Source organism: Diospyros lotus, chromosome 13, assembly GCF_014633365.1.
Source record: "Diospyros lotus cultivar Yz01 chromosome 13, ASM1463336v1, whole genome shotgun sequence".
NCBI lineage: Eukaryota > Viridiplantae > Streptophyta > Magnoliopsida > Ericales > Ebenaceae > Diospyros > Diospyros lotus.
Genome location: NC_068350.1, coordinates 1039730 through 1061138, shown reverse-complemented (window position 1 = coordinate 1061138; position 21409 = coordinate 1039730). Strand labels below are relative to the sequence as shown.

At 34.8% G+C, this 21409-nt stretch overlaps 1 protein-coding gene across 1 annotated transcript; it reads left to right on the top strand.

The window, feature by feature from the left end:
* Window positions 1-418: 418 nt before the first annotated feature.
* On the top strand, window positions 419-19623 carry LOC127789147 (ATP-dependent DNA helicase 2 subunit KU70). The gene is made up of 20 exons (XM_052317947.1): window positions 419-586; window positions 755-832; window positions 3573-3689; window positions 4674-4788; window positions 7985-8090; window positions 8191-8308; window positions 8399-8482; window positions 8567-8625; window positions 10288-10421; window positions 10558-10601; window positions 11380-11456; window positions 12256-12403; window positions 13866-13927; window positions 16386-16446; window positions 16983-17075; window positions 17149-17269; window positions 17437-17539; window positions 17727-17907; window positions 18414-18553; window positions 19429-19623. Exons 1-19 carry the CDS (start codon window positions 518-520, stop codon window positions 18525-18527), a joined length of 1884 nt encoding a protein of 627 aa, XP_052173907.1. The 5' UTR covers window positions 419-517; the 3' UTR covers window positions 18528-18553; window positions 19429-19623.
* Window positions 19624-21409: the final 1786 nt, after the last annotated feature.

Here is a 21409-nt window from a genome sequence, read left to right as displayed (position 1 = left end):
ATTTTTAAAATTATATAAACGAGTTGAAAACATTTTTTGATGTATTTTAAAAATATCGAAACAACCCTTCCAAAATGTTTCGATCATAGTATGCGTATATCTTAAAATAATATTAAAGAGAGACCAAATTAATTTATTAAAGAATCATGCTAGATGTACATCCATTTTGTACATCTTGAGCTATATAAGGGAGTATTATGACTAAAATACCTTGCGCCTCACGCATTTTTATGCATCTCATGAGGGGTATTTTTGTCATAATATCTCTTTATGTAGCTCAAAATATATAAAATGGGTGTATCAATAGCATTTTTTTTTATTAAAACCGACTATACTTGTTTGGATCTAATAAATAATAAATTTTAAATTAAATTTTTTTTTGATCCTGACGCGTTTATTTTTTATTTTTCGTCTTCCTTCCGCGGTACGCTCTTCCATCTGCTTTTCCCAAAGCTCTCTGCTCCTCACAGGGTCCTACAGGGGAAGGAGGAGTAGAGCCTTCCATAGCGTACGTCGGATGGAGTACTTGGACCCGGATGATGTATTCCGAGACGAAGACGAAGATCCAGACAATGAATTATTTAAGGTATTATACGGTTCTCTCGGTGTGCATAGAGAAGATTTTTCAGTGTGCGTTTGGTTCTTTCTTTTGTTGTCTTTGTTTCTAAATTTGTGTTCACAATTGTGCGTTGTAATGAGAGCGAGGCTTTCGACTACTGTGTATTTCTGAAATATATCTGTTTATGTAATCCAGGGAGGAGAGGCGAGCAAAGAACTTGTGGTATACCTGGTGGATGCTTCGCCCCAAATGTTCAGCACTACTTGTCTTGGAGTATGCCTCTCTCGCTTTCCCTGTCTCTGTCTGTCCGTCTCTCTCATGTTCGTGTAAATGCATAAAAACACGCTCACAATGAGCCCACAATGAGCGTGCACGCTCAAGAGAGTTGCTCTCTTTACTTGAGCTTCTGTTGTTACCCGCAATGGATGTTTCAAAGTTGCAAAAGATAAGAATGTTATATAGAAACTACAAGGCTTACATTTAGCTTTAAAAAAAAAAAAAAGGAAACCATGAGGCTTAATTCTCCCCTTTCATAATTCTTCAAAATCTTTCCAGAATTTCACCTTATCTCTTATCTGAATCCAACTTTGGTGCATATGTAGTGTTTACATTCAGAGTCTCTTCTTTTTGAACAACCTCAACCATGGGTGTCTCATCTCCCAACCACTTCATATAGACTATCTCATCTTCTAATGTTTTATTCTTAACAATCTCCACTTCGTTTTGCTTAGGGTCTTTCTTGAGTAATAGAGTTTGTGGCCTAAATCAACCAACATTTTAGCTTTCTCACTCACCTGTTTGGTCTACCGGGGGTAGATAATATTGATTCTTCTCATAATCGTCACATCAACGACCTTCTTGATTTTCTTGCTGAAGTTCCAATATTCCACAATCTAATCTCGAGCCTTTGGTCTTGGACTAACTTATTTACTTGCATTTGTTCATGAAAATGTGAGGACCCTCTTGAATCTAGCACTACATTCTGGCACAAATACAACAACCCTAGCCTATTTTTGACTAACACTTAGGTGGTATAATGGGTAGCTAAGAGGGTGTTGTCATCATCATCAATTGCACCTTATCCTAATCAAGTTAGAGTTAATGGCATGACATTCATAATGTCAATTGACTTTTAAAGTTAAATGGACAAACATAAATCCATGTAAAAGAACAATGTGACAAAATTTTATGTCGAATGCCCTGATGCAACCCTCTAGAGAGGGAATGATGAGAAAAAATTATAACACCATCTTCATATGAGAAAGTTTAATGAGAGGTGGTGAATGAAGATAATTGATATTGTCATGTTCCATCACATAGGTGATATTGTTAAACCAAGTCGTATGACATGGAAACGCAACCATGCTAAGAGGGTGTTGTATTGACGAAAAGAATATTTTCTAGAATCCACATTGGAAATATCCAATGGTTTATGTTAGTTGTTGGCTACCTAACACTACCTTTATTTTCCATCTAGGCCTAGGAACTTATGAATATTTGTTGAAAGTGACATTTTTTTTGAATAAATACTTTGGTAAAAAGTGGTTATTAAACACAAATAGAAAGGGAAACCTTCTAAAGTATTGCTTTTCTGTATGCTGGGTATAGTGGCAACATGAATTGATTGACAATGTAGAATTCATGCAACTAACCTCGCATATTGGTTGTACTGGAATTTATTTTGCACAGTACACCATGGAGAGGGATGATACATGGGTATTCTTTCACCCCTATTCTTTCTTAAGACAACTGTTCACAAATGCTTATAACTGAGGCGCCTTATAATCGCCTAACTATAATAAAACAACAGTAGTAGCAGCACGACATAGCAACATAACATGAAAGTTACAATAAGAAGCTTGCTATGCTTTCACATTACCCCTCAAATCAGACTTCATAAAAGAAGAACTTGTGATCCTTGAGCTGCTTGTAGAAGCACCAGACCTGCCACGCACTGGAGACATTTTAAGACCAAGTTTATCACACAGAAACTAAAACCGATCTCTTGCCAGCCCTTTGGTAAAAATGCCAGCCACCTGATAAGCTGTAGGAATATATCTAACTTTAACTTCACCACTTTCAACCTTTTCATGCACAAAATGAACATCAATCTTGATATGTTTTGTTTGAGAATGAAAAACAGGATTCTCAACCATACTTTTTGCAACCAAGTTATCACTCCAAACAACTGAAGCAGTAGTACAAGGATAACCCAACTCTAAAAACAATGATCTTAACCGTAAAAGTTTTGTAACCCCATGTGCAACAACCCGGTATTCAGCTTCTCCAACAGATCTGGCTACCACTAATTGTTTCTTTGACCCCCATACAATCAGATTTTTGCCAAGAAATACACAAAGACCATTGGTAGATCTCCTAGTATCCTTGCAGCCAACATGGTCTGCATCCGTATAGACAACTAGGGACATACCATCATGTGAGGGAGAGAACCACAAACCCAAGCCAATTGTCCCTTTAATGTGCCTAAGGAGTCTTTTGCAGGCTGACCAATGTTGTACCTTAGGTTTAGATAAAAATTGGTTTAATTTGTTAACCACAAAAGCAATGTCCGGGCGTGTATAGGTCAGATATTGCAGTGACCCAATGATAGTCCTATTCATGGACGGATTAGTAAACGAATCTCCCTCATTAGTCAAAGATACTCCTGAAGTTATAGGTGTATCACACGGTTTGCAGTCTTGTATTTCAGCTTTCTTCAACAAGTCCAAAGCATACTTAGATTGGGTCAAGTATAAACCATTTGTATTTCGGTAAGCCTCAAACCCTAGGAAATAATTGACGGATCCTAGAGTCTTCAGGGCAAAGTATTTATCCAGGTCATAAATGCATGACTTAAGAGCTGTTGGGTCTGAGCCAGTGAGCAAAATATCATCAACATAAACCAAGCTTGAATTGATCTGAATTGAATGCTTTTAAACTTTTTCTTTTTTGAGCTGAAACTCCTGTCCTATTACTAGCTTCTACATGAATAGGTTTTTGATTTCTAATGCAGGAAAATCAAAATGAGGAAAGTCACTTTCATGTTGCTGTTAGTTGTATTGCTCAGTCATTGAAAACTCAAATCATCAACAGGTCTTACGATGAAGTTGCAGTATGTTTCTTCAACACGGTAAGATATCAACTGTAGTAAACTGTGCATATCTCTTCTTAGAATGTTATTAGTCAGTGAAATGTTGCTTAATCTTGTATGGCTTCTTTATTCATACAATTTAATTGTTTAACTCTATGGAAAACAGATGGTAAGTGCTCCAATTGTGCATTCTGTCATGTGATTTAGGTTTTGGGTAGAACATTATACGTATCGCTGTTGCACTCATATTTGGTAGTAGTCGTTCATAATTTTGATCAAGAGAGAGATTTATTACCCTGACAGGTTTTGGATAGAACCTTCTATGTTTTGGTGTTGAACTCATTGTTTGACAGGAGTGGTCGATAGTTTTGATCAAGAGTGAAGAGATTTTTATCTTGACATTTAGGTTGTGCAAATCTTGGTTTGTGCTATTTCTGTACCAAATGCTCCCTTGTTAAAGAACATTGCCCTTATTATTTTGAGTTGGCATATCCATCTGGCGTGCTTGGGTATCAGCTTTTTTTTACTTTGGAAGTAGCTGGTGGCGACACTATCAGTTAGGATCCAAAAGCTGTAGCTATTAAGGATTGGACCTAAAAGTGTTCATCAATCTCTTAATTCAAGGAACTTCTACTGCACTGCCTTTTCCCCATAGCCTCGGCATTGTTTCACTCCTTGTGTTCTCCAGATATTGTTAGGACATATTATAATATGTAACAGTAAGTCCTCATTTCTGTATATTTCTTGTTCCTGCTGCAGTATGACTATGATTTGGGTTTTTAGTGGACACATCAATCATTAAAAGGAAAAAGAGGAAAGCTCATTATAGATTCCTTTGCCTTGTTGGTGTCATTTGTGTCTAGTTGCTTGTTCTTAAGCAACATGCAGACATTTGCTATGTATGTTCAATAGTGTCCAAGAGACAAACTTATGGTGCTTGTGTACTTGAGATTTTTAGGCAGTGAGGGAAAATAATTCATGACTCTATTTGTTTTTCCATCTGAGATATTTAACCATTTGCAGAGAGAAAAGAAGAACTTGCAGGATTTAAATGGTGTGCATGTATTCAATGTTTCTGAAAGAGAAGATCTAGACAGGCCAACAGCGAGACTCATAAAAGAATTTGATGGCATAGAAGGTAAGCCCTTGGGTGCTATCTGTTGGTTTACAACCATTATGCTAGATAGTGATCTGCTGGTTATGAGCCCTGATATGTCAAATAGACATAACAGAATAAACTCACAAGTTCTTCAATCTTGAGTTTTCAGCAGATTCTGGCTGACAGTTTTAATTACAGAGGGTAGTTGTATCAAAAGTGATTTCTTGTTGATGTTTGATGTGCTTAACTCATACTTATCTTTGTTGTTGTATGTGTTTTCTGAATGAGGCTTTTTATGTCTTTGTTACGTGCTGCCATTCTATGAGTGTAGATAGAACTTGCATGCTCTTCAGTCCATAGTTTCAGGAGCTTTTGCTAGGCAGTTCTAATTATCAAGGTTTGGTTGTTTCTGAATGAATTCCCCGTTGACTCTTCGTATGCTTAACTCATTCTTATATTTGTTTGTTGTATGCGATTTTTGAATGAGGCTTTTATGTTTTTCTTACATGGGCTATCCTGCTGCAGTTTTGTAAATGTTCTTAGAGCTTGCAGGTTCTTCAATCTAGGGTTTCAGAATCTTCTGCTCAATAGTTTTAATTATCTTAGCATTAAATTATTGTTCAACAACTCCTCTAAAAACTTAAGTTATTAGAGATAGGGGTAAATTATCTTTTATTTTATTATTTTACTCTCACTAAGTTCCTATATGGCCGGACAGCCTGGATTTTATTGCATAATTGGGCCACACAAGGACGACATTAAGTGTTGGTTTGGTGATGATATTTGAACTGGTCTAATATATGTTAAGCAATTGATGGCTAACTCATTTAAAAGCTCAAACTATTAGAGAGAGGGTAATCTTATCTTTTATATTAATATTTATATTATAACATGTTAACTATTGATGGGAACTCATCACAAAGTTTAAATTATTAAAAAAATGGTAATTTTATCTTTTATATTTATCTATGAAATTAACAGTTATATTATGCCTTCAGGAAACAGCCTTGTGATCTGGGGACATTTTCCAAATTAATTGACTTGTGTTATTGTGATTAGCCTGTCAAGCAGGAGAGGGAGACCTCCAGATTGTTAACACTTGAGTAAGCATAGGATTGAGAATGTGTTCATAACAACTATATCAAATTGATATAGTAAAAATAATATTACTAGGCTTTTCTATGCAGTAGAAAATATAAATATTTGCCTGCATATTCCCAAATTTTGTTTCTGAAAACAATCAAAATAAACAAGCAAAAATTGCATTGAAATGATTATGGCAGTGCAAACTTCTACTTTTATTCAGATTGAGTCAAACGTAAGATGCATTTCTCCCTGCATTTTGTATTTTGTGGCTTCGTGCATTTATCCATAGCAAAATCAGGCCCCAGAGTGTCTTGTTCCAGTCAGAATAGGAAGTCTTTGACAGTCAATCATTGGGTGAATTGGAAGAGGTGAATTTGGAAATTGTGAAAACAAATTCAATAAAGTATTGAAGAGGAATGCTAGCTACATCCTCTTTTTACCACTCCCCCTCTCATGCTGCCCCCTCAGCATCATGGGGATTGTTATTGCCACTGTAGGGTGAATTAGGTTAGAGCACACAATGGTATCTTGAAGAGATTTGGGTGTGCTAAATTATTGTCTGTCATGATTATTCCTTCATTCAGAACTCTTGGTTTCATTTAGAATTTTAATATCCTTTGGCTTATTGCTGAATTTTGACTACCTACCTCTTTGATATTGTAAAGCTGTTTAAATGGAGCTTGGCCTTTGTTCGCGTATTCTTTCCCGCAAGTGAACGGAATCGTAACAAGTAATATAATGATGAATAGAGTATCATTCCCACGATGATTAGCTTTTAATCCTTGCTTTAACCACTATTAGCTTTAATAAACCACACACAATTAAAAGAATACTCACTTAAATTTTATATTAACTAAAACTAACTCACTAAATGGAAAACACAAAATAATTCTTTAGGTTTTGAATGTAGAAATCTAATGTACTAGGGTTCATAAATCCACCGTAGTTCTTTAATTGGTTTAATCTTTCAGTGATCGGGTTTTATAATTCTTGCTTTGAGCTGAAAATCGATGATCCTAAGTTAATCAAAAGCCTCTCTCGATGGTCAATCGAATCTATGCTTACATATGAGATTAATTATCTCTAATTAATCTGCAAATATACAACTATGCATTTATCCACAATGATCATCAAAATAAGATTTCACAAGGCATAACGGTATCTCTACCTATTATTGAACCTTATGTCGTTTATTACCAAGTGCTAATCTATATTGAATCTCTCGAAAGCAATATAAATCACAAACACGTTCTAATGGTGGCCAAGCATCAAAACGGAATTAGTGCATAACAAACGATCAACTTGAAAGACAAGAATATAATAAAACCCAAATACTTTTATATTAAACCATCATTGAACTAGGTTTCATCAATCACCCTAGCCACAAAGTACTTAGCCTAACATGGTTTCAACCAACAAAAGAGTAATAAAAACGAAGTTCATGATGTTGTAGAGAAGAAAGAACAGAAAAATAAAACCAAAACCGAAGATCTTCAAGAAAATCTCCTCCTTTTGCCTCGACTTGCCATCTTCTCCTCCTCCAAAAGCTCTTTAATCTCTCAAGAATCCTTCTTTTTATAATGCTTTTTAGGTCGTCAAAGTCGTGCCCCTTGAGAGAGCCCATCTCCACTTGATTTGAAAGAAAACGGGCTCAAAACGGTCTTTTCGCGAAGCCTAAAGCCTTACAGCGGCCTTACCATGGAATGCTTTCCGTGGTAAGGTCGTGAGTCACAGAATGAAAATCTTGTCACGGGCTTACCACATAATGCTTTCCGCGGTAAGGTCGTGAGCCACATAATACTTCATCAACCACGGCTTTATCACGGAATGCTTTCCGCAATAATGCCGTGAGCCATAGAAAATAATTCTTATCACGACTCTACCACGCAATGCTTTGCGTGACAGCACCGTGAGCCGTTTCTCTTTAATTTCCAACACTTCACCAATGACGTTATTCTTCCAGCACTTTGCGACATCATCATCACTTTTTGCTCCAATTGTCTTCAACACATGCTCCACATCTACATAACCATATATAGAACCAAATCAAGTAGAAATCATGCTCATTGAATGTATAAATGCTAAGTTTATAGACTAAAATAAGTGTATAAAAGACACTTATCAGCCTTGATTCTTGATTTGTTTGCAGAATCATTTAATAAAAGAATAGGGAGTCAACTCGGTATATTATCTGGGTCTCGTGATAATTCTCTTTACAATGCTCTGTGGGTTGCACAAGCGCTGTTGCGTAAAGGGTAATCTCCTCTTATTTTTCTACCTTAAGAGATTGCCCTTTGTTAAACTGTAAAGACTATCTAGCTAGGCTTATTAATGATGGCAATAATACTATTTCAGATCTGCCAAAACATCTGACAAGAGAATTCTCCTCTTCACAAATGAAGACGATCCTTTTGGGAGTATTAAGGGAGTTACTAAGACTGATATGACAAGGACAACATTGCAGCGAGCTAAAGTAATGATAAGATTTGTTACAAGTTCAATTATGTTCTTAAGGACATTTTTCCCCATGGGACTAATAGCAAGTCTTTGGGATCTTCTCTAGGATGCACAAGATCTTGGCATCTCAATTGAACTTCTCCCCTTGAGTAGGCCTGAAGAGGAGTTCAATGTCTCCCATTTCTATGCAGTATGTTCATGCTTCAAACTTTGAGTCCTTTTGTTAGTTGGTAATCTATTTATTTTTGTTAGATATTCAACTGTTTTGTGACAGGAGTTGCTTGGATTGGAGGGTGATGATCTAGCTCTCTTTTTGCCTGCAGCAGGAGAAAGGTGTGCATTCTATCAAAACTTTCTTCTTTCAAGAATTAATGCTTCCAAGTTCCAACCACATCAATTAATACATATAAATATGGAAATGGTAGTTTTAGAGAAACAAACATGGCTAATGCATGAGAGATTACAGAAAAAGTTATGTTATCTTTTGCCTCAATGTTGTTCTGCTTGGAAGAGTACCAAAATAGTAAATACAATGGAGTTTTGATGACTCATACAATGGAGTTTAGAAATGATCGTAAATGCTGTCTATAGGGATCTCAGCCTTTGCCTTTGATGTGTTTATAGATGTATATATGGTTGTATATTGCGAATTTGATGCATAATATAACATACCCACTCCATGAGGTTCCTTTCAACAAATTTTGCTTTTGGGTGTGCCTTCCTATGTTCTTGTTCTCGTTCCATACTTGGTAACTTCATTTTCATGGCCTAAGGGCCTCAAAGGCTACCTCTTGGCCTTCAACAAGTTCTCCAAACCAAGAGGGGTCATATCCCAACCTGGCAACGAGCCCACAGTGCAAGGGGAGTCCAACTCACTCCCTACCCTAGAGTCATCATATATGCAATATCTCACCGTATCTATGCTGTCTCCACGAACACCATGCACATTTAATATACATGCAATGCACATGAAATCATGCTATTTTATTGCCACAAATCTTTCATGCATAAATCCGGAGGTTGACTTTTGTGGAAGGATAGTCGACTGTTCACTACAAGAAGCTGGAAGGTTGGCAGTGATGCAAGAATTGTTCACATTGAATCTGAGGGGTTGAAAAGGGAAAAATACCTCTGTGATGGAGGTTCTGCACACAAGGAATAAAGGGCAAGTCTTACTCTTTGGTAACAAACTTAACAAGCCTATCCTAGATTGAGAAGAAATCTCTTGGGACTCATGGCACAGGTCAATTTGTGTGACATGGTAGGTTGTGACCATGCTAACACATGTTGAGGAATGGCATTGGGATGGTGTACCATAAGATGTGGACAGGATGCCACACTACACTACTTCAAAACTTGCTTAGTGCATATTTCTGTCATGGGACAATGGTTGTAATTGGTGGGTTTGGTAGGCGGGAATTTCTGTTAGGCAGTTAGGCCTATTTCAATTTCAAATAACTTGTAAACATTTGAACTGGAGACTGCATTTGGTGCCTTTTCTGAGTCGGATCAGTATAAATCACAACTGAAGCCGCTCCTTTGGATCATGTTGAGAATAGAACAATCCAATTCTCCTGCCTAACTCTCTCTACTTCTCTCTCCCTTTCAATTCTCTCTATTTCCTTTCCCCATTTTTCTCAAATTCTCCTCAATTCAAAGGAGAATTCTCCTCAGTCAGATTCAACCCTGACAATTTCCTTTCCCTTTACTATACATGTAATGTCCATGCTATGGAATTTCTAGTGTGTGTATATGTATGCTAAGATAACTTTAAACACATTTTCTTCCATTAATGGGTTATTAATTACATGATTTCATCTTTTTTGTCCATTTGTTATGCAAGTGCCGGAGTCTTTTTGGTTAATGCTCCAAGCTAACCCATAATATTGTGATAATATTTGTTTAATCATGCACTTTTGCCTGGTTTTGATATTTGGCTATTTTTTTGTCTATGTCTATATATTTAAATTTCATCAATTAAATCTTTGTTTTTAGATTCATAGATATGAATGATCAATTGAGAAAGCGTATGCTCAAGAAGCGCAAGGTTCGAAGAATTACATTTTCAATTGCCAATGGCATATCCATTGAACTGAATACATATGCATTGATTCGTCCAACTTCTCTAGGTATGCATATCCCTATTTTTATCTTCTATTGTGGGAATCATTGCTGTTATTGTTATTTGTATATATCATAAACCAAGATCTTGATACCATTGGGTCTAGTTCATAACTAAATTTTATCCGTGATTGTTATTCTTAGGGAAAATAACTTGGCTTGATTCAATCACCAATGCTCTTTTAAAGGTACTATAATTACATTTTGATGCTTTCTTGGTCGTTCATGTTATCTGTTAAAGTTAGAGAATATTGTATTCTCGTTTTATGTTGTAGAAGGCATACAATGGGTATATATAAGTTCTCTGACTTACCTTAAAAGGTTATAAACAACCATGGAAATATTACAAAAAAAATATATAAGAGATCTATAAATTATTCCAGCAATATTTTCAAGATATTCTAACACCCCGCCCCACCCCCCCCCAAAAAAAAACAAAACTCACCAAGCCAAGATGTTAGCTAACTTAGTTTGGCTACCAACTCATGAAAGCGCTAGGGTTGATGAAGTAATAGCTGCACGGTGCTGTTCCACATCATGATGGCAGCTCTGGTTGGAGGAAACTACAACAATGGCAATTTTAAGTCGTGGTCAGAGTTTGCACAATGTGACAATGTGGGATAAAAAACCTAGGATTCTGTGATTAGAAGTCGTGAAGGTAAGTTGTGTGATTTGGGGTGCATGATGTGTGATGTGATCTGCAATCAGGGGTTGCATGCTGATTGGAGGAGGAAATGACAGTTTTTGGTTGGAGAAAGGAGGAGTATGTAAGGAATAGTGATTCTATTGTCACTCTAATGTGATCTAGAGTTGTGCGATCTGTGCTGTGTGACAGGGAGAATGACTGGCTGGGGGAAATCATTACGTAGTTTCTCTTTTCAATATTTTGGCCCAATTTTATGTTTTTGAATGTTTATGTGGTATAAGAAGAGCTTGACAGAGGTTCTGAATCTTAACATTGTGCAGACTGAAAGATCATTCATCTGTGCGGATACTGGTGCTTTAGTGCATGAGGCTACAAAACGTGTTCAGTCTTACAAGAAGTAAATATTTTCACTTCAATTCCATCCAGCCATTCTTACTGAAATTAGGCCTATGACTATGAGTGTTATTAAAATTTTGTATTATATTGGATAAATAATATTTGGTTTTTGATTTTTTGTTCAGTTATTTATTTCTGTTGGTGCCTTACAAAATATAAGGTCATATATAGAAATGATTGGCGAGCTAGAAATCATTTAGCCAACCCCACATAGTGTGATAAAGGGTTGGTATGTTGTTCTTCTTGTTATTTAGATAAACACTCTTGGTACCATGGAGGAATAGCTGAAAAGTTTCTGTATGTCACCCTATGAACTTCTGGGCTCATATGCAGATATGAAATGTTAGATATATGAGGACAAGTTGTGAATAGAATAAGCTGTGAATTTAACTTATGTTTGTTTTCTTGATTGAATACCTTTCACATGCTCTTAATAGTGTTTTGTCAAGGAAATAGCCATCCACAGTTGGGTCCAGTTGTCATTTTCCTGCCATTTGTTCTTGTTCCTGGAAGGAGATTGATATGTCAACCTTCTCATTCATTTAGGACCATCAGATACACTGTTAAGGAATGGGAAGAAGAACTTGATATATTTGGGGACACATGTTATGCAAAGATACAGATCCATTCTTGACAAAATTAAAAACATGTAGCACTAAAATACACGTCACTAACACTTCTTGCTATTATAACTGTTTTAACAGCACGTCAAACTTGTCATGTTTTCAGCTTGTATATTGACTTTACCTTGTAATATCATATTTGAAATTTTCATCTGACTTTTTCTGCTTGCTTTTCAGTGAAAATATTGTGTTTTCAATTGAGGAGCTTTCAGAGATAAAGAAAATCTCTCCAGGACATTTTCGTCTTTTAGGTTTCAAGCCATTGAGGTGCTTAAAAGAATATCACAACCTGAGGCCATCAACGTTTATTTTTCCTAGTGACGAGGTTATTCTATTATTCTCCATATTACTACTCTTCATTTTGATTTGCTTCTAAAGATCATTATTCTGTCAGGTATTCTGTTTCTATAGGTTTTAACAGATGTCTTCTACCGTTTCTTGAAATAACCAAGGTTGAACTCTCTCACTATTGGCTATGCCCCCTCCCCTCTAAAGAATTAAGAAAAAATAACAAATAAAAAAAAACAAAAATCTTATAAAAATTCAAATGAGGCTGCTGCTTTCTCTATTACTTATTTCCCTCCAATTTTTTCTATCCGTTCTGTGCTGTTTAGTTTGTACTTTCTTTGACTCTTTGAAGGAACATGCCTTAATTTCACCTAATTGTCTTGTGAATAAGTCGTGCCACCTTTAATTGTCTTTCCATAATTGTGAGGAGATAAACATACACTTTATATCTCCTTTAAGATAAGATCGATCTATAATGTGAAGAGAGCATGCTATAGCAGTTGCTGCCTCTCCTTTGCATACATCCAATGGATTCCTTGTTTTTTTTTTTTTTTTAATGCTAGCAAAAGAATAAAAAAGCTCCCTTAATCTTGTAAGTGTGTGAATTCTAGAGATCTTTTGCATCTTAAAACCTAGTATGTAAATCAAGAAATTAAGTTGTAAGCTCTAAATGGCCGGGTGTTGGTGACTGGATACATTAAGTAGTTATGTGATGCTAGGACAGTTAGTCCCTGGGAATTCCTTGTGTTGCACTCCTTTAAAAATCTCAGAAAAGAAAGGAAAGGCAATGCATATGGGTTAGATTTGTTGGTAGATGGTTTAGCCAACTGCAAGCTCTAATAGTCAGTTTGTGTATGCTGCAAAATTTGGCTAAACATCAACAAATAACAAATTTAGCTTTAATTCTGTAAATGCCCGGATTACATGAGAGTGAATTAAACGTCATTCTCAGTTGAATTGGCATACAAAAGAAACACAAATTAGTCCTGCCACAAGTTTGAAGAGGAAAACTTGATGATAGTGTTCATAATGGTACAACATGAACTTACCTATTAGTCTCTTCCTTATTTTTTATTTTGTATTCTCTTGTTGACTAGAAAGACTAAGGCCTAAGCTTTTGAAGACCTTTCTCCACACTTATTTCTCCAAAATACAAATTGTGAGAAATCAACAATTTCTTACTATCTTGACGTGGAAAAGAAATTTCTAACTTATTGAATGAAAATTATTTGCTTGGTTGCTGCTTTGGATGAAAATGATCTATGTATGTGTGTATATATTTTGTTTTTCTATAAGTGTGATTTCTTCATTTATTGATTTTTAAAAATTCTTGTGTTGATGTTGGTTCTTCTTGGAATTCCAAGTTCTTTACTGTTCCACCAAGTTAAATTGTGCTTGCCCTTCCCTTGATTTCAAGTTTATAACTTGTTATATGCATAATCTCTCATATATTCTCATTTGTACCTAACACATCATTTGTCACTTGTAATCTATTGCAGGAAGTTGTTGGAAGTACTTGCATTTTCATTGCTCTTCATAGATCCATGCTACGTCTCAAGCGGTTAGTAATTGAATAGTTTTTGCACTTCAGTAATTGTGTAGTCTCAATATTCTTTCTAATTTAGATCCTTGTACTTCAGATCACCTTAACATGCTTCAGCCATAAACTACTTTCTCATCTCTGTGTGCATAATTGTATAATTTATTGATGAATTTATGTCCATATATGTCCTTATATTTTCAACCATTTAGCGATTTATTCCTGATACAAAATAATCTAATTAATAGGAAACATTGAAAAGTATGCATTTATATATAGAAGTGAGCATAAAAACAATAATACAATATAATATGCATCTACATGAATCAAAAAATCAAAAGGGCCTCTCCCTTGCAATACTCAAAAACAACAATAAATGAAATTGAGCCACAATAAGCATTGCATCCAGACCTGGCCTTCCTCGGCTGATTATCCGGGAATTGTGAAATGATATACAGAGAAGGGGAGACTTGGCGCAACGGTAAAAGTTGCCGCCGTGTGACCTGGAGGTCACGGGTTCAAGTCGTGGAAACAGCCTCTTGAAATCAAGGTAAGGCTGTGTACAATAGACCCAAAGTGGTTCGACCCTTCCCTGAACCCCGCGCATAGTGGGAGCTTTGTAGCACCAGGCTACCCTTTTTTTTTGTGAAATGATATACAGAGCTGAGAGAAAAGAAGAGAGATTGGAGGGGAAAACTAATTCAATTCTATTGATCTAGGGTTACAAGTATTTATATTAAAATAATGTGACTGCTATGTACAAGTTACCTAAGCTAGGTACAAGGTAGAACTAGTATATACAACAACTAATACAATCAAACTAATATGAATTCTCAACACTCCTGCTCAAGCGGTATGTGCCTAGCTTGGAACAAATGTACTCAATCTTTAGACCTTGAAGAGCTTAGTAAACAGGTCAACCAACTGATCCATAGTCCCAACAAATACCATAGAAATCTCACCAGAAACCAGTTTAACAGTCTATTTCAATATGCTTGGTCCTTTCATGAAAAACAGGATTGAAGGTTATATGAAGAGCAACTTGATTGTCGCATATAAGCTGCATAGAACTTCAATCACCAAACTGCCGCTCCTTAAGAAGTTGTTTCTGCCAAATCAACTCACATGTAGCTAACACCATGGCTCTATACTCAGCTTCATCACTAGATCTAGCAACAACATGCTGCTTTTTACTTTTCCAATAAACCAGATTGTCTCAAACCAAAACACAATAGCTAGAAGTGGAGCATCTACCAAATGGACAAACTGCCCAATCAGCATCAGCATAAGCGGTCAACTGTGTATGGCCTTTATCAGCAAATAATACACCTCTACCAGGTGAACTCTGAATATATCGTAATACGCACCACAGCCTGCCAATGACCATCACAAGGAGAATCCAAAAATTGGCTAACCACACTAACAACAAATGCTATATTTTGGTAATAAGCATGACTCAAAACTTTCTTTATGTTAAAGCATGATTCGTAACTAATTCCATAATGTTGTTTTATGTTAAGAAGCATGTGTAATTAGCGCCTTGGATGTAAAGCATGTTAAACCTTGTTGTGATGAAGGAAGCATGCTATGGATATTGTTGTGGTTTAGTTTTGTTAAATTATCTCTATGCTGGTTGTTATATCACGCTTATCCTATTGTGGGACTTGAAAATGCAACATAAGGTGAAGGGAGTTGGTGTAGGAGCATGTGAAGGGAGTCAACTGAAAGATCAATTGAGTGAAGGAAACGAGCCATAGTTGATGAAGCAATCCAATGCCAAGCTGCCTGTTAGGCACTAGCAAGCTTGGAAGGTTGAGTGAAGGGGGCCACAGTTGATTGTAGGAAACAGCGACCATGAGAGATCAATTGAAAAGGAAGTTTAGTTGACTATTTGTGAACTAGGAGAATGACCACTAGGGATGTGAGGTTGATCGATTGTCCAAGGGAGAGTCAACTATGGGGTGCAAGTTAAAATTAAGGAAAGTGAGGTAGGAGGAGCTAAGTTATGACTCGAAATGCATTATTTGAGTGAAGAAGTTTGCGAGGGATTAAATGGAGCTTTTAATTCCCATCTTGAGGGATGACCTATAACCCATTTAGCATTGACATGGTCCTAAGGAGGCCTACTCAGAGCTCGTGTCATAGGTCAATCTAGTTTTTTTTGGGGGGGGGGGGTGGGTGGGGTGGGGTGTGTGTGTGTGTGTTTGTGGAGTTGGGGCTATGCTATATGTTGCTCCCTTGGATAGGGGTATGCGCAGGTTTAAGGTGGGGCGCTGCAAAACCTCTTATTGATGCAAGTCTTGTCCAGAACTTTTCAAGGAGTAATCTAAGATGTTTGTTTGTCTATTAGACTAGATATTGAAATGATGCACTGCATATGCATGGATGTTACTTAAAGTATTCATTTTGTTATATGAGTGAGATTAATAATAAGCATCTTTCAAGATTGTTTAACGGGTTTTTATTTTCTCTTCTCTAGCTTTGCAGTTGCATTTTATGGGAGTGCTACTAATCCTCGATTGGTTGCCCTTGTTGCACAAGTAAGATGCCAATTCTTTTTATGTGTATTAGGGTGCAATTTTCATTGTCTAATGTGCGTTAGTTGTTCAAATTCTTACCATATACTAGAATATATTTTGGAATGAAAAAGGAAATAAGTGAAATGAGGTTAAAAGTTTATGAAAATTGTATCAATAACTTGACACAAAAAAGCGAACACTCATGCACATATATATATGTAAGCTAGCTAAAACGAGAGAGAGAGAGAGAGAGAGAGAGACTTGTTTTTCAACTTTTATCAACATTTTATTCCTTTTTGTTTTCACACTTTCATCTATAAATTTGTTAGAATACTTTCACTATTCTTAAAATGAATTCAGGATGACATTATATCTGCTGGTGGTCAAGTTGATTTATTTATTTATTTGGTAGTATAACATGTGATTGGTTGATGCCTAAAGTCAATGTCCCGATTGACTGGTTTTTCTTCAACTTTTGTCAACATTTTACTCATCTTTGTTTTCACACTTTCATCTATAAATTTGTTAGAATAGTTTCACTATTTCTTAAAATGCAGGCCGAGATTATCTCTGCCGGTGGTCAGGTTGAGCCGCCTGGAATGCACATGATATATCTTCCATATTCTGAGGACATTAGAGAGATTAAAGAGGCAAGTCAATCTCTCACACTTAATATATTTCATACTGACAATTGGTTCTAAGAATTTTGCTAACATCATACAGCTCCATTTGGGTGAAACTACTGCAACTCTTAAAGCAACTGATGATCAAATTAGTAAGGCTACTGCCTTAATGAGACGTGTTGATTTAAAAGACTTTTCAGTGTGCCAGTTTGCTAATCCCGGTAAGTCTCAATACTCCACATCTACATCATCACATTCTGTAACCTAATAATGCTTGAGGTGTGAGGTAGTGATCAGATAGTCTCCTAAAGGGCAACCACATAGTATCTAATATCTAAACTTTAGCAAGACGCTCTCTTCCATATGTTGACAAGAGAAGTCCTTTCAGCCTTGCAGAGACACTATGCAGTTCTTCAGGCTCTAGCACTGGATGAAGATGAGATGCCAGAAATCAAAGATGAAACTCTTCCTGATGAGGAAGGCATGGGGAGGTAATATTTTGTTTAGACTTGATAATATATATTGTGACACCTCCTACCCAACAACCCCCCCCCAATAAAAATAAAATAAAATAATAATAATAATAATAATAGTTGAACCCTCCCTCATTTTTTGCATTTCGTTTTCATCATTTTCTTTGGATTTCAATAAGAATCACTCTGTGTTTGCTTATGGCAGGCTGGGAGTCGTTAATGCATTGGAAGAATTTAAGAATTCTGTATATGGGGAAAACTATGACGATGGGGACAAGACTAATGAGAAACCAAGTGATGCATCTAAAAAAAGGAAAGCAATTGCTGAAAATGCAGTCAAGGAGTCTGCAAATTATGATTGGCCTGACCTTGCGGATACTGGAAAGGTAATACACATTTCTTAAACAGTTGTGCCTATGGATTTGGCTACAGTTGCAAAAATCAGTGAGATGAGCTCGAGACAGGATACCCAACTCCAACTATGGCTGTTTTCGAATATTTTTTCATAAAGAAACCACTTTGACGCTTGAAGTCAAACTTCATCCTTGCAACAATAGGGGCCCTTAAAGAAAGTAATTCATAACTTCAAAGAGGAAAAAGTTCCAACTATATTGAAAATAGGATGGAAGATGAAGCAAGTCCAATTTTCATTCTGTCAACTTTATTTAATCATCTAATTGCCTGATCTTCTGGGAGTTAAGAAATTATAACCCTATTTTATCTTCAGTTGGAGGGTGTAAATTTGTTTATTTCTTTGCGTTTTAACTCAGGGAATTGTTAAAATATTCAACCTGAAGCCAGCCAGGTTGATTATGTTGACTCAAAGTCAAGTAATCATCTTAATTTTTCAGTACTTCAAAATTCGTTGCCCTAATTGTTTTTGGTTTTACAGTTAAAGGATCTAACAGTGCCAGAGTTGAAGTATTATCTAACAGCAAACAACCTTCCAGTTACTGGGAAAAAGGAAGCTTTGATCAACAGGATTTTAACTCACATGGGCAAGTAAGATGACACTAGAATGCTTCTGGCAAGGTATGAACAAATATCTGCAAGCGAGTTTCTAGTTTTGTCTTTTTCTCCTTCACTTACGTGAAGGAAACATTCACTTTAGGTTTCAAAAAAACTCGCTATTATGAATTGTCAATAGTAAGTTCTTGAGGTACATTTGTTTAGTAAAAAATTAGAGACTTCCTTACTGGAAATAGTGAGTTTAAAATAATTAAAATTTGTATTAGTACATAGATTAGAAATATAGCAAGTGAACAAAATTTGATCATCTGTCGAGATCTAGAAACCCACTATTGCTAATAGCGAGTTTGGCTCACATGAATTTCATATTGGGACGTGCTATAGATGATTTATAGTAATTTGTTAAATTATTTGAAAAGTGTAATGTTGTGTTAAATAGTTTGAAATTTTATAATATTTTAAATAATTTCTCAAGTGAATTTTAGTATACTATTTTAGATTGATCATTATTTGTATTTATTTATTCACAAAATTTAGCTTAGGCAATATAATATTACTTATTTTTGCTATATTCAATATTAAGTTATTTTTGTTCTCTTTACTATTTATTAATTAATCTCGATCAACTTATTATTATGGTTGCTTAAATAGTGATAACCTATGATGTATGGAAATATCTTTGAGCTGCCATTTCGGTTTTTTTAGAATGTTTTCATTTAAAAAATATAAAAATACGTTTTTATAATTTTAAAAATATTTTATGATTGTTTGGTAATATTAAAAAAAAAAAATACGTTTTTGATTTGAAAATACGTTTTTATCCACTAAGAATTTAAAGATGGAAAAAAAATTATCTTTTGTTTAATATATTTTTGCGGAATTCTTAGCAATTACCTTTTTGTTTTTTTAATTTCATTTCTTATGCTTTCCCTTGGCAGCTTTTAAAGATGAGCAGAGCATTGGTGGGTGCTTAAAGTGGTGGAATTAAAACTAGTTTCTGATCATTGAGCGAGTAAAGGAAGACTACCTAAAAATATGACCCTAACTTTAAGTCTCGTAAAATGTGGAGTTTTGTATGATAATTTTTACATGGATATTTTACTTTAAACTTTAAATCTTAAGCCTTAAATCTATTATCGTCACTAACTATATACATGCACTAATCTTACTGGGCAGTGAAGCACAAAAACAGTTCCCAGTTTGAAGACGCTATTTTGGAATTTTTGAATTGGTTCTAAAATGAGAAACGTTTTCTGTTTTGAAACCTCTTATATTTATTTTTTTTAAGAAAATATCTACTTCTCTATTTATTTTTATTTCGTGCTAAAAACGTTTTTCGTATGATCTACTTCCGGACACCTTACTATATCCAAACTGTGTTTTGCAAAAAAGACATTTACTGTTATCTTATTTGAATCTCAGGATAAAGTAATAATAATTTTATTAAGACATCATTGGTCCGTTTGTTACAGCTTAATTAGAGAAATTATAATTTCTAACTTTTTAGATTATAGTTTTTAAAAGTTAGAATAAGTTGTGAACTTGTTTACTGTAACTTTTTAAAAGTTATAGTTAAATAATTGTGGTGATTAATACTATAAATTATAAAATAACTTATTTTTATATAATTGTCTATAATACCCTTAGTAGTTATAAAATGATAATTTAAAAATTAATTAGTGTATATGTATAAGTTTCAAGTGATATAAAAAAATTAATTAGAGTATAGAGAAAGAGTGAGATGGCAAGAGAGAGGAAGAGATCTGAAAATGGAGATGGCGGTGGAGAAGAGAGACGCTTGATTGCGTGGATATGAGGGTAATTTTTTGTTAAAAATAAGGGTAAAATTGTAACATAAATGTAATAATTTAAGCATAAGTTGTAGAAGATGGGTACTTCAGTTTTGAAAAAATCAATTTTTATCTCTTCTAAAAGCTATTAGAAAGTATAAGTTAGAATTCTATAAATTAAAATAAATACTATATTCTCACTCTTTTAAAATTAAAAATTAAAAATTATAATTTTTAAACTACAACAAACAATCGGATTATCCAATAAAGGACGAGTGATATTTGGTCGTTCTAAATAGACTGATTCGGTGGCATTGCCTTGCCTGGTGACATTCTCATTTTGCTCTTCCTTATGTTTAACATCGGTAATATTTGATTCTATTAAGTGGTCTTTTTCGGCTGAAGTTATCCCAATTGTATAGAATAAATAAAGTATGAAAAATGTCATTTTGACACTTATTTATGACATTCTTAATGTTCGTTTCCTTATTATAACCATCCATTTATTTTGATAGTTAACATGATTTGATTATAATATTTTGTAAATAATATTATTAGTTCTTAAATTTTATGTTACTTTAATTTTTCGTCTACTAACTATTAAAGTTTTAATCTTGTTATAATTTAATTTTTAATTAAAAACATTATTTAATGATTGCTAACAACTATCGACGATAGTGGTTGCCACTCACCCATTGGTAGAAGAACCCATTATTGGGTTCTTTCTTGTTTCTTTGAAAGTGGTCGGAATTTTTTTTTTAAATTTTTAATTTTTTTTATTGAAATTAAAGAGATCTTTCTCTTTTATCAAAAACTGTATTGGAAATTTTATATATACATAAAATTATGTATAGATATTTGTTAATTTTTGAATTTTTTTTAATAAATAAAATTATATTAACAAAAAATATTACAAAACGTCTAATTTTAACCCAAGACATATTTCACAATAAAATTAGAGAAGTTAAACTATCAATTAAGTAAAGGAAGTCTTTGAACTAACGAGTTCAATATTCGGCTTAGGTAAAGGTCAAAAACTCTCATATGATTTATTTATTTTTATTAAAATACAGAATATAAGTAGCGAAGGATCATGCAAGAATGGTAATTTTATTTTTTTTAAATTAAA

Bases quoted from the DNA above. Each gene is read 5' to 3' on its own strand.
- LOC127789147 (XM_052317947.1), top strand. From the start codon at position 518: ATGGAGTACTTGGACCCGGATGATGTATTCCGAGACGAAGACGAAGAT. The intron at 3,690-4,673 runs GTAAGATATCAA...AACCATTTGCAG, and splicing joins CAGTATGTTTCTTCAACACG to AGAGAAAAGAAGAACTTGCA. The intron at 13,928-16,385 runs GTTAGTAATTGA...TCTCTTCTCTAG, and splicing joins TCCATGCTACGTCTCAAGCG to CTTTGCAGTTGCATTTTATG.